Below are 13,690 nucleotides of genomic sequence, written 5' to 3' on the forward strand. Positions count from 1 at the left end.
AAGTTCTTCAAATGGATAAACCATTTAAACTCACAGCAACACCAAACAAAATGACTTCATTTTACAGATGAGGAAAGTGAGGCACACAGAGGCAATGTAACTTGCCAGCAAATGACAGAGTTGGGATCCAAACTCAGGATGCCTGGATCCAAGGCCCATTTTCTTTTCTTTTCTTTTTAAGATTTATCTATTTTTATTGGAAAGGCAAATTCACAAAGAGAAGAAAGACACAGAGAAAGAGCTTCTTTCTGCTGGTTCATTCCCCAAAGGCAACAAAGCTGTAGCTGAGCTGATCCAAAGCCAGGAGCCAGGAACCTCTTCCGAGTCTACCAGGCGGGTGCAAGGTCTCAAGGTTTTTTGGGTGATCTTCCACTGCTTTCCCAGACAGGCAGGGGGCCAGATAGTAAGTGGAGCAGATGGGACATGAACCAGTGCCTACATGGGATGCCAGTGCTTGCAGGCAGGCAATCAGCCAATGAGCCATCACGTCAACCCCAGCCCATTTTTTTAAACACCACAGTAAATCATCTCAATAAGAGGGAAGGTCATCAAATTAGTTAAAATGTAAATTACAAATTTTTTCAAAAAGATAATATTTTATTAAAATGCTTACAAAAGCAAAAAATAAAAATGAACAAACCAATGCCAAAAAGTTCTACAATATGTGCTTCAATAAAAAAAAAATATTTGTCAACAATGAGGACAACAACAAACATGAAACTCAATGACGTAAAACAGAGAACAAAGACCTCACAAATTGATTCAGGCTCTACAGTGTCTGAATCGTTTAGCAAACTCTTTAAATTCTAAATTAACACTGAAAAGTAAATTTTGCTATCAACTTCTTTTTTAAGTTATTAGTTGTTTCTAGATAGGTTAGCTGAATCAAATTAGTAAGGTTTCATGACAAAAAAAAGAAGTTGGTAATTTCATTACACTTTATAGGATTTTAGTGACAGCTAAGAATTAATCTGCATTAACAAAGCTAAATCAAGGTAACCCAACTTTTAAAACATTTTTTAAGATAATGCAAAAAAAAAAAAAAGAAAATACAATATCTCTGGCTCAATATTAAACCCATTATTTGATAGTCTGGGACAAAAGAAAAAAAATATGATGTAGACCGTTTCTATTCTTCAAACCACCTACAAAGAATATAATACACGAATCCAGAGTCCCTTCCCTAGGTCTACATCAGCTTACTCTACCTTGACTATTAATTTACCATTTGGCATGTTCTCCTACACAGCTTCCTGTTTTCTCAACAGTGACGTTTCTGCTTAACCAACAAAATTTAACGTCAGCTGAGAAGGAAGTTTTCAGCTTCGGCAATCCAAAATAACAGGTTACTATGACATTAAAAAGGCCTAGAGACCAATAATTGCCTGTTAAATAACTGTTAGACACAAAGCAAGGTGATTTACTATTACCTGATATTCACATTTTCATTTTACAATATTTATTTTTCTCGGAATTAAACCTAACAGCAACATCTCCACTCAAACTAAGATTCAAAATTATCATATTGTCTGTACCAGACACAGAAATAACTAGGAGACTGATACTCTTGCATAACATCTACCTCCATAATCCAAAACAAAAAAAGAAAAGGCATTCAAATCACAGAGTCACAGAATCTTACAGTTTCAGCATTGGAAAGGTATTAGGGCCCATCTAATTGACTGAATCAAACCCACAAGGTCATGTCTTGAGTCCTTCTACAAGGAAACATGTGATGAAATTGGTAAGAGAAAACAACAACTGCAGTGAGGCTGGCTTCTTTAACATTGTTATCCAGAGCAATGGAACTGTCCTACCTAGCACACGCGATATTCCTAATACACCAAGCATATCCCCTATCTCTAAAGTCTCAAAGCTATTTCTAGATCCTACTAGAAAATGGCATATTTAATTCTTAGCTTAACATTCCAAAATGTCACTACCAAAATAAGTGACTCATCCTAGAGTGCTTTAAAAAAATTACAAAATTAAAATATTCAAGAAAACATGTTTGCCAGTTCATGTGGCGTCAACAGTTATTCCCAGCTTATAAGCCATATCTCCATTTATAAATGATAAATTTGAACTCCACTTTAGAGTAGGGAGTATTTTTAAATGTTGGTAGGTGTTCCTGTAACAGACATGCAATTTAAATTACACTATGTTTTCTGGAGGAATGATGGGCTCAAATACTATTCTTAACAGCAAACTGGGAGAGGAAAAGATTCTCTAACTTTTCACATAGACACTTCGTTCATTAATTTTCACTATTTCTTCCTTCTGATATGCTAACAATATAAAAGAGAAAATTACTAGGATTTCCAATTACCTGCAGAATAGTTTGACAAAATTAAATAACCATACAAGATGTTTTAAAATCTGAAAAGTAGGATAAAAGGACCTTCTTTAATCTGATAAACACGATCATTTAATAACAAAATATCAAGTGGTTCCCTTTAAGAAATAGAACAGAAAAGGACACCACCTCTTAGAACTTTTATTCAACACTGCAGTAGTCACCAGAACAAGGAAAAGTAAAGGGAATAAACATTGTAAAGAAAAATTAAAACTATACTTTTCCTCAGGAAACATGATCTTGCACATAAAAACTGTTGTAACTAACTTACGGTTCTAATCCCAGCAGTCCTACTTCCCATCCAGCTCCCTGCTTGTGGCCTGGGAAAGCAGTTGAGGATGACCCAAGGCCTTGGGACCCTGCACCAGCTCTGGAGACCTAGAAGAGGCTCCTGGCTCCTGGCTTCGGATTGGCTCACCTCCACCTGTTGCAGCCGCTTGGGGAGTGAACAATCAGATGGAAGATCTTCCTCTCTGTCTCTCCTCCTCTCTGTATATCTGCCTTTCCAACAAAAATAAATAAATCTTTGTTAAAAAAAATTGTAACTGTCATGTGCACCATTTGGATTGATATGTGAGTTTTATCAAATGTATAAAAATTAAGTGCATTTCTATAAGCTTCAACAATCAGAAAACACAAATTTTTAAACACTGTATCATGTTTGATTTTTTTGTTTAAGATTTACTTATTTTTTATTTGAAAGGCAGAAGTACTGAATTAGAGAAAAAAAGAAGTCTTCCATCCTCAGGTTCACTTGTCCAGGGACCACGATGGCCAGAGCTGAGTGGATCCAAAGCTAGGAGTCAGGAGCTCCTTCCACGTATCCCACAGGGATATAGGATCCCAGAAAAACAGAATTGTTAAAAAGATAATTAGCTAGGGACTGGTGCCCACCCACAGCCAGCTAAGTCTACACATGCATGCCAGCATCCCATGTGGGCATGCAATCGTGTCCTAGCTTTTCTATTTCTAATCCAGCTCCCTGCTAATGGCCTGGAAAAGCATGAGAGGATGGCTCAAGTCCTTGGGCACCTGTACCCACATAGGAGGCACAAAAGAACTTTGAGGCTCCTGGCTTCAGGATCAGCCAGAGCGAATGCCGCCATTTGAGAAGTGAACCAGCAGATGGAAGATCTCTTTCTCTCTCTGTCTCTCCTTCCCTCTCTATAGCTCTGCCTTTCATATAAAAAACAAATATAAATCTTTTTTAACAAAAGGAAAAAAATCAAATGATAAAATGCTTGCAAATATCAGATTCACAAGACATGCAAGGTCTCTACAGAAAGCCATTACTGCAAAAGAAGAAAATAAATGAATAAAAAATCATGCTAGTGGATTAAAAGACTCATAATGAGGGCCCAGTGCAGTAGCCTAGCGGTTAAAGTCCTCACCTTGCATTCGCAGGTATCTCATATGGGCACTGGTTCTTATCTCAGCAGCTGCTCTCCCCATCCACTCCCTGCTGTGGCCTGGGAAATCAGTTGAGGATGGCTCAAGGACATTGGGACCCTGCACCTGCGTGGGAGACCAGGAAGAGGCTCCTGGCTGCTGGCTTCAGATTTGCACAGCTCTGGCTGTTGTGGTCACTTGGGGAGTGAATCAACGTACAGATGATCTTTCTCTCTGTCTCTCCTCTTCTCAGTATATCTGACATTCCAATAAGAATAAATAAATCTTTAAATAAAAAAAGAAAGAAAAAGACTCATAATGAAAAACAGTTTTCCCTACAGTGACTAGAACCTGAAAAGCACATTCTGAGGCCAGCACTGTTGTGTCTTGGGTAAAGTCACAACATACAAGACTGGCACCCACGGAGACACTGATTAGTGTCCAGCTCCCTGCTGATGGCCAGGGAAAGGCAGTGGACAGTGACACAAATGCCTAGGCACCTGTCATCCATTCAAGGGACCTGGAGGTAGCTCCTGATTCCTGGTTTCAGCTTGGCCCAGCCATGGCCACTGCGGTTATGTGAGGAGTGAGCCAGTGGTTGAAAGATCTGTCTTTCCCTCTTTTTGTGTAACTCTGACTTTCAAATAAATATTTTAAAGAAAGCAAATTCTCACTGTTGTGGCGCTTGTGTGAAGAAGTTGCTGCTTGGCGGCGGCCCCAGGACGGAAGGCGCGGCCCGGGTAGCCTCTGGCCCTTTCCTAGCCCCTCCACCCCCCCGCCTGCCTTCTTCCTCCCTCCTCTGGCAGGATGAGGCGTGCAGGCCTGGGTGAAGGAGTCCCTCGTGGCAACTACGGCTATGCTGGCAGCGGCTACAGAGCCTGTGAGGAGAACGAGAGACTCACCGAAAGTCTGAGGAGCAAAGTCAGTGCTATCAAATCCCTGTCCATTGAAATAGGCCATGAAGTTGAACATCAAAATAAATTACTAGCTGAAATGGATTCACAGTTTGATTCTACAACAGGGTTTCTAGGGAAAACTATGGGAAAACTTAAAATTTTATCCAGAGGAAGCCAAACAAAGCTTTTTTGCTATATGACGCTGTTTTCGTTGTTCATGTTTTTTGTCATTTATTGGATTGTGAAACTGAGGTGATGCAAGCAAGTGTGAGTTTAGAATTTATTCCCACCTGACGGCTTGGATTACCACTTGGATAAAAATCAGCATCCAGACATTCCTAATTTTCAAATACTGTGACCTTTTCCATTGAAGATGACGGGATTTGGCTTATTTTGTAAATCACACGAGATAATACATTGCTCTTTAAATACTGTTCATCAGTGGTTCATTTTAGCCCCGATTTTCAGGGGTATTGAGATGGCTGAATGATACAGATGGTCAGTGTGGCTTTGCCGATTTTTTATTCTAATGTTTGCTCCTTGTAAAATTCAACAGCAATATAAAATTCTGTTGTTACTATAAATGTAAGTTTATGTTTTATGTAAGGAAACTTAATGGGTGAGTAACAGAATGCCTGGCAAGCCTGCAAATGATCTCGAGGTAGGAAACCAGTTCGTTACGTAATAGCAAATGTGTTTGTATCAAATGTCATCAACCATATAAACCATATACTCCCCTTTGCTCTTCTATTTGTTAAAACTGTAGACCAGCTTCTTTAATCAACAATTTTCCTTGCACCTAAGGACCTTGGTTTTAAACAAATCTTATTTCTGGCTTATTTCTAGAAGGGCCTAATGCACATGTGTACCATGTAGTTGCTGTGTTATATTAACCTTATAAGTGCTATTGACTTGGCTTACATATAGTTTTATGATTTTCATTACTTAGGTGGGCCATGTGTGTGACAGAACATTGTGAAGTTAAATAATTGCCAAACACTGAGTGGTATAAAGTGATGAAGAAAGTGAACTGCTGAAAAAAAAAACTGAATTGCTCTGCTGTATGATGTGCAACAGAATTTATTGATACTCCCAAATTAATGATTAAAATGTAACTTCAAACAGAATAACTGAATGTCCATCAGATACAAAGTGCAGAAATAAACTAATATAAAGATTAAATGTCATACCACAATGAAATAAACTCTACTACAAGCAACAATATGGATGAATCTCATAAATACACCACTGAATGAAATAAAAATATACCGCATTATTTCACTAAAGCTCAAACCAGTGCTTGTCTACTAAGTATCTTGCAGAAACAAAGAGATTAAGTGTAACAGTCAAAGCAATGGGTTTATCTGTGGGAAAACCGAGAATGGAGATTAGGAAGAGACCCACTAGACAGAGGCAGGGATGGCTCCTGAGGCGCTGCCAGCATTCTGCTAGTCCTGAGAGCTGAGAGTACAAACACAAATATTCATGTTTGTGTGTTTATTAGGATCTATCATAGAGTTTACCTATCTGTGCCTTAACAAGCTCCCCAGCTGACCTGACACACACTCAAGTTTGAGAACCAGGCTTTCAAATGTGTATTTTGTCTGGCTTTAGCAACACTCACTGTTATCTAACTTGGATTTTCTATGATCATTGGAACAACACAGCCACTTGCATATTCAAGTTATCATTTTCTTTCCAAAGATATTAAATCAATCTGTTTTGTTGTTCGTCATTTCTTTTTATTAGAATTCTTCTTAAATTTTGATTAGCTAGGTAGTTTTCCAGAAATTTGAGCCTGGGGACACACATTCAATTTTTTTTCCAACTGAAATTTGCAAATTAGAGTACTTCAGAAGCTTCTGGGGAAAAAAAATTTTGGTACCAAATTTTCAAACAATATAAATTTTCCACCTATTTTAGAAACTCAAAAACTTGTCCCAAAATAAGCTTTGTGAAGTTATCTCACATTTGCTGACATTGCTATAAAGAGTACAGAAAATATTATATGTTGGCAAGCTATCTTCAATTCAGGATGTAAAATAATGTACTGAGGTACAGGAAATAATCCTTTTCAAAGGTGATAAACACACAGGTGGGGATATGAGTGCACATGAGGATATCAGTGCTGTATCTATAAAGAAACCTGTGGCCTGAAATCGCATGTGTTGGGAATAAGAGGCAGGGCTTTTGGGAACTAAGTGGGCAGATCCCTTGAGGATGCCATCAGGGTCCTTGTCAATGAGGCCTGATGGAGCTTGTCTCCCTCCTTTTTCCTTCTGCCACTTGAGGACACAGAGGAGGTGCCATCATTAGGGAACAGGCCTTCACCAGACACTGATTCATCTATCCCTGTGATCTTGGATTTCACAGGCTCCAAAACACTGAGCAATAAATTTCTGTTGTTTATAAGCCACCCAGTTTAAAATACTTGCTTCTAGCAACCCAAATAGACTAAGACAGGGTAGACAATCAGAAAAATGTGGAAAGGGGTCACTGTTGTGGCACAAGTTAAATCACTGCTTGAGATACCAGCATCTTATATAGGAGTTCTAGTTTGAATCCAGCTCTTCCACTTCAATTCAGTTTCCTGGAAATACCCAGGAGAGGCACTAGATAATGGCCCAAGTACTTGGGAGTACCTGGCTCATGGCTATTACCTGGCCCAGTCCTAACTTTGGGGGGCATCTGAGGAGTAAACCTGCAGATAGAAAATCTCTCTCTACCCTCTCCATAACTCTGCCTTTCAAATAAATAAATAAACCTTTTTTTAAAAGTTTGGATATCACTTGCAGTAAGTTATACAAGAGACTCTATTCTCAAAGACCCTGGAATGTAATCAGAAGACAAAAATCAAACCAATATTGAATGTCAAGCAAGACACAATTTAAGTAACAATCCAAACAATGGATACAAGTCACAAAGCAATTAACATGATAAATTGCCAAATTAGTGGTTAAAGAATAAAAGCACAATTGAAGTTGAGAAAGCAGAGAAACTACTTTTAGCTGGGGTAATCAAGGAAGGTTCATACAACATGACTGGATTCTATAAATGGATTGCATCTGGTTAAGTGAGGGGGAGTAGAGTTATTTACATGCATTTTGTCTCAAGCAGGGAAAAAACATGGAGATAGACACGCTTGTTACAGCGAAAGTTTTAAGAAATAAAGAACTGTAAATTCTGAGAGCTTTAGTGGCAAACAGGAAACCTACTGGCATACAGATCACTTCATTAAACAGTACAGGTGACCAAGATGGAGCTAGAGGTGACAAGCACACTCCAGGATCACATTAAACAAATTACACAAATGCTTGGACTGCCTGTCACTGCAACTGTGCAAACACTGCTAAATACTGCCCACACTAATAAGTGTTATAAGGTAAAAGCCAACGTACACAATACTTTTAGATGTTTGATATAAAACATCATTTCATAAAAGACTATTTTATACCAACTTTTATTCTATGTTACTTTTATATTGCTAACGTTTTCAATAATTATATTCCTACAACCTGTTAAGGCCACCAGTTTCATCTGCTTGACTCAAGACCATGTTCTAAATGGATGTAGTGCACAATTCCTCAACTCTGGTGGCTTTGTTTCCCGTCATTTGCACACTATCTAAATCCTATCTAAATTCCTGAACAAGCAGGGAAGGATGGGAGAATATTTATCTTGGCATGCTCCCATAGCTCGGATTCTCCAGGGGATAAACTAACAGAGCTCTGATCTCTTATTAGCTCACATGCCTTTGTTCTGTTTATATTGGCATCTCTGTGGTGTCTCATATTTGTCAGGTGCCCAGAGAGAAACAGAGAGGGAGAGAGACAGAAAGGGAAATAGAAAAGACAGAGAGGAAAAGGAAATGGTGGAGTGAATATGGACAATAAGAAAAAAATAGACGGCAAACTGACAGAAAAAATATATACACGAGAATTGTATTAGGAAACAAAACAGATGACAAGGTGCACACAAAAATTAAGAGCTACAATTGAAGAGCAAGGGAAAAAGAATTAATACATTCTGAACTGTTATTAAATGATTCCCTTTCCTGTTAGTGAAAAGTGCTTTCTAAAGATGGAAGAAAAAAGCACTCTAAATCTTTGAATTCTTACATTTAAATAATTACGAAAAGACTTAGCAGCTGCTATGAGAGCATATCTGGAACTACAGAGTAACCAGATAAGTATGCCATCCACGTATTTTTGGTTAAGTAATTTTGGAGGATTTTTTCTTAGATCCTTTTTCTTAGATTTCTTCGATTGCTGTGATACTACTACCCTTACATGCTATGAATTTTAAAGCATTGTACAAATAATCTCTCTCTTCCTCAAGATAACAGATACGCTATGAGGCCCTGGACAACAAGGCCTGGCACACAGTGAGTATTTATTGTCATGAGCGTTGAGAAAAACAAATGGTGGGGCCTGGCAGCATGGCCTAGCGGCTAAAGTCCTCACCGTGAATGCGCCAGGATCCCATATGGGCACTGGTTCTAATCCCGGCAGCTCCACTTCCCATCCAGCTTGTGGCCTGGCATAACAGTCAAGAACAGCCCAAAGCTTTGGGACACTGCACCCGCGTGGGAGACCCGGAAGAGGTTCCTGGTTCCCGGCTTCGGATTGGCGCGCATCAGCACCGGCCGTTGTGCTCACTTGAGGAGTGAATCATCGGACGGAAGATCTTCCTCTCTGTCTCTCCTCCTCTCTGTATATCTAACTTTGTAATAAAAATAAATAAATCTTAAAAAAAAAAGAAAGAAAAACAAATGGTAAAATCAAAACATAAGTGCTACAGACTCCAAAACTCAAACACGTGCCCCCTTAGGGTGACCAGCCTGGTCTAGACAGGCCATTGATGGCTTCAGGGACCACCCCAAAACAAATACACACTGCCTTGTAACCAAGCCTTTGTAAACCAAGACAGTTTAAGGTATAAAAGCAAAGAAAAAAATCAAGCAAGTATTGGGGCTTGACTCCTAGAATACAAGTCAAGTTTGCAGGTGTGAACCAAAGTCTGGAGAGCTGCCTGATCTCTTCAGTCTCCTGGCTATACCCTATGGAGGAGGAAGGATTATCTGAAACGCTAGTTTCATTGTATCCTTAATCTCACTTGAACAAAATTTTCAGCACAAAAATAACTCAACTGACTTTCTCACTGTGCTAGTTCCCCTTTTCCATTCCACAGACCAAAAAAAAAAAAATCCCCAAGGGGTTCCAAACATAAAGGGACTCTATCAAAGCACTAAAATAATTTTCCAACATACTTACCTGATCTTAGCCAAAAGGCCAAGAAGCGATTATTTTTCCAATATACTCAGTCAAACCTAATGGAGTCCATCATGTCACACAGCAGAACATGTACAGGGAAAGAGAAGTATCGGGATGGGGGATATCTAGATGCTCAGGAGAACAAGACTAGAAGAAACAACCAGGAGAAATGAACAGGGGAGAAGCAAGCAATATGTTATATATCCACAATCCTTCCCTGCTTGTTCAGGAATTTAGATAGGATTTAGATAGTGTACAAATGACGGGAAACAAAGCCACCAAAGTTGAGGAATTGTGCACTACATCCATTTAGAACATGGTCTTGAGTCAAGCAGATGAAACTGGTGGCCTTAACAGGTTGTAGGAATATTTTTATTGAAAAAAGTTAACAGTTGCCTTTGTAGGGACTGGAGCAGTAGCCTAAAGCCTAAGTCCTCGCCTTGCACTTGCCAGGAGCTCCCATATGAGCACCAGTTCTAATCCCAGAGGCCCCGCTTCCCATCCAGCTCTCTGCTTGTGTCTTGGAAAGCAACAGGGAACGGCCCAAGTCCGTGGGTCCCTGCACCCACATAGGAGACCTAGAAAAAACTCCTAGATCCTAGCTTTGGATCAGCTCCACTCTGGATGTTGTGGCCTTTTAGTGAGTAAAGCAGCAGATGGAAGACCTTTTTCTCTGCTTCTTTGTCTCTCTCTATAAATCTGCCACAAAAAAAAAAAAAAAGTTGCCTTTGTAGAATGACACTGTGCATTCTGTGTATGTGTGCACTTACCAACTGAAACAAAAAGTTCTATTGTACAAAATATCTTATATTTTCATTCAATTCCATTCTATTTCATTTTTAAATGAATCAAGACTCACTGAAATAATTTCACTACAAAGTGTCCCAAGCTACCAGCGGTTTACAACGCACAGCTCTCCCCAGCACCACTGCATAGAATGTAGCTTTCAGGAAACTGAAGGTAACACTAGTCAATTCCACACTGATTAAAATAACTCCTTGAACATGTCACTCACTCCAAGGTGTCCACTCTAAGAAGCACAGAGACTAACTGGACTATATTCACAAGCAATCAGTAAAGACGGTGAAAGCACGCCAATCTTGGCAATTACCAGAAGTGTTTTCACCTGGAGGATTAATTAGAATTTTTTTTCTTTTTATAGATTCACTTATTTAACTTGGAAGAGCTACAAAGAAAGAGACACAAAGAAAAACATCATCCATCCATTAGTTCATTCCCTAAATGGCTGCAATGGCAGGAACTGAACCAATTCAAAGCCAGGAGTCAGGAGCTTTTTTTTGGATCACTCACGTGCGTGTAGACACCCAAAAACTTGGGCCATTTTCTGCTTGTTTCCGAGGCCATAAGCATAGGGGCAGGATTGCAAGTAAAGCAGTGAGTACAAGAGCTAGCATGCATATAAGACACCGGCCCCAAAACCATGTTTTATTTACTTGAAAGGCAGAGTTACCAAGACGGGGTAATGCAGAGAGACAGAGGGAAGGTCTTCCACCTTCCAGTTGACTCCTCAAATGGCCACATAAGCCGGGACTAGGCCAGGCCAAAGCCAGAAGCCAGGATGTCTTCCAGGTCTCCACATGGGACCAAGCACTTGTGCAGCCTTCCTCTGCTTTCCCAGAAGCATTAAAAGCAAGTGGGTTGGAACTGGGGCCCACAGGACCCCAATCAATGCTCATAAAGGATGCCAGCATTGCAGGCAGTAGCTTAACTCTTACACCATAGCACCAGCCCTTTCAGACTAACATATAAAATAATATTCACTCTAATGAATTTAATAACAAAAGTCAAGACTTAAAGCTCATGCCTTGGGCCTGGTGAGGTGGCCTAGCAGCTAAAGTCCTCATCTTGAATGCACCAGGGAAGCCAGTTCTAATCCTAGCATCTCCACTTCCCATCCAGCTCCCTGCTTGTGGCCTGGGAAAGCAGCAGAGGATGGCCCAGGGACACTGGGATCCTGCACCCCGCATGGGAGACCCGGAAGAAGCTCTGTGCTCCTGGCTTCAGATTGGTTCAGCTCCAGCTGAAGCTGTTGTGGTCACTTAGGATGTGAACCATCGGATGGAAGATCTTCTCTCTCTCCTCCTAGATGTATATCTGACTTTCCAATAAAAATAAATAAATCTTTCAAAAATTTTTCATGTCCTTTCACTTCATTTTATTGTTACTTTACAAATACTCAGTTGGTCACTGCAAATTGTTTAAAACTCTGCTCTTTCATCAAAGACAATCTGAGAAAGCACTTCTCTAAAAATTCTTCAGAGGTTGAAGTCCTTGGATTTGAAGACAAACTGCTTTACTTTGATGTCCTCTAATCTCCCTGCTCATCTTGGTTTTCCTACAATAACAGATGCTCAAAATTTATTTCTTTCTACTTGTTCTTTTGATATCCCTACTAAGCTGACAACAATATCAGTATAGTTCACCAGATCATCTGTGTGACCGCTCAGAGCCTGCAAAGCTTTCATTTTCATCCAGCCTCAACTTCAACATATACTTGGATACATCTGTGAAAAGGTATGAACTAACTGGACAACCCAGTTTGGAGTCACAAAGTCTTGCAACATGACTGCTGGCATAACCCATGCCAGTCATTTAATTTTAAGAAATCCTAAAATCCCGGGCCTCCAAATTAATGACCTGTTAAATCCTGAACTTATGCTAAATTTCCAAATCTCTCACTTGAAATGTATTGATTCCCAGAATTATTTTCTGGCTTACACATTCTTTTAATTTCTTACTGAGATACAAACAAAGATGGACATAATATATTTATAAAAATTTTCCAATGACACATCCAAAAGATATTTTTACTACATAAAATACAATTAATACTATTCTAAGAAAAAATTAAATACACATTGCTGTATTGTAAGAAATCACTCCAGAATGCCAACAATTATGTCATCTTTCAGTTAAAATTTGAAAAGTCATTCAAGCTTCCAACTCCTCCATAACTGAAATAACGGAAAAATGAAAACAGAACAAATAAATTGCAGAATATAGGTCAAAAAGCAAATCAGTAACAGACTTAAAATAACTACATATATTTAATTTCTGTCCCATTTCCTAAAATGAAATTATATTTTCTCCCCATAGGATTTAATCTGTAAACATCTACAGAGTCTTGTTATATTATCTATATATGCTCAGATCTAGCCCATTTGTAGTAAATTATCATCTGGAAAATGATTCTACTTTATATAATGACTTTTTCTGACTTTTTATACTGAATTCTCCTGATCTTTAAGTATCAGTCATACCCTCTTCTAACACATTCTGATCTGAATTCTACTTAACAGTTTTTAAATGTTGATATCCACAGAGCTTTTCCAAATGTAGCTGCCTAGGAAGCCCATTCAACAGTATTTTATAGTAATAAGTGATTTTGCATAGCCAATGCTTCTTTCAAAACTACATAATGAGGCCGAGCACGCTAGCCTAATGGCTAAAGTCCCTGCTGTGCCACACCCCAGCCAGGATCCCATATGGGCACCAGTTCTAATCCCAGTGGCCCCATTTTCCATTCAGCTCCCTGTTTGTAGCCTGGGAAAGCAGTCGAGGACAGCCCAAAGCATTGGGACCCTGCACTCTCATGGGAGACCTGGAAGAGACTCTAGGCTCTTGGCTTCAGATCATCTCAGTTCTGGCCGTGTGGCCACTTGGGGAGTGAATCAACAGGCAAAAGATCTTCTTCTCTCTCCTCCTCTCTGTATATCTGACTTTCCAATAAAAATAAAATAAATCTCAAAAAAAAT

At 39.3% G+C, this 13,690-nt stretch overlaps 2 protein-coding genes across 2 annotated transcripts in view; one reads left to right on the plus strand and one right to left on the minus strand.

The window, feature by feature from the left end:
* BABAM2 (BRISC and BRCA1 A complex member 2) overlaps positions 1-13,690 on the minus strand; it is a 436,262-nt gene that overhangs the window by 391,513 nt on the left and 31,059 nt on the right. The gene's annotated exons all lie outside the window — the stretch shown is intronic.
* Positions 4,462-5,074, plus strand: LOC101521462 (BET1 homolog). The gene has a single exon (XM_036497900.2). The coding sequence runs from the start codon at positions 4,553-4,555 to the stop codon at positions 4,895-4,897; it is 345 nt and encodes a 114-aa protein (XP_036353793.2). The 5' UTR covers positions 4,462-4,552; the 3' UTR covers positions 4,898-5,074.

Source organism: Ochotona princeps, chromosome 8, assembly GCF_030435755.1.
Source record: "Ochotona princeps isolate mOchPri1 chromosome 8, mOchPri1.hap1, whole genome shotgun sequence".
NCBI lineage: Eukaryota > Metazoa > Chordata > Mammalia > Lagomorpha > Ochotonidae > Ochotona > Ochotona princeps.

Coding starts and splice junctions, on each gene's coding strand:
- LOC101521462 (XM_036497900.2), top strand. CDS start 4,553: ATGAGGCGTGCAGGCCTGGGTGAAGGAGTCCCTCGTGGCAACTACGGC.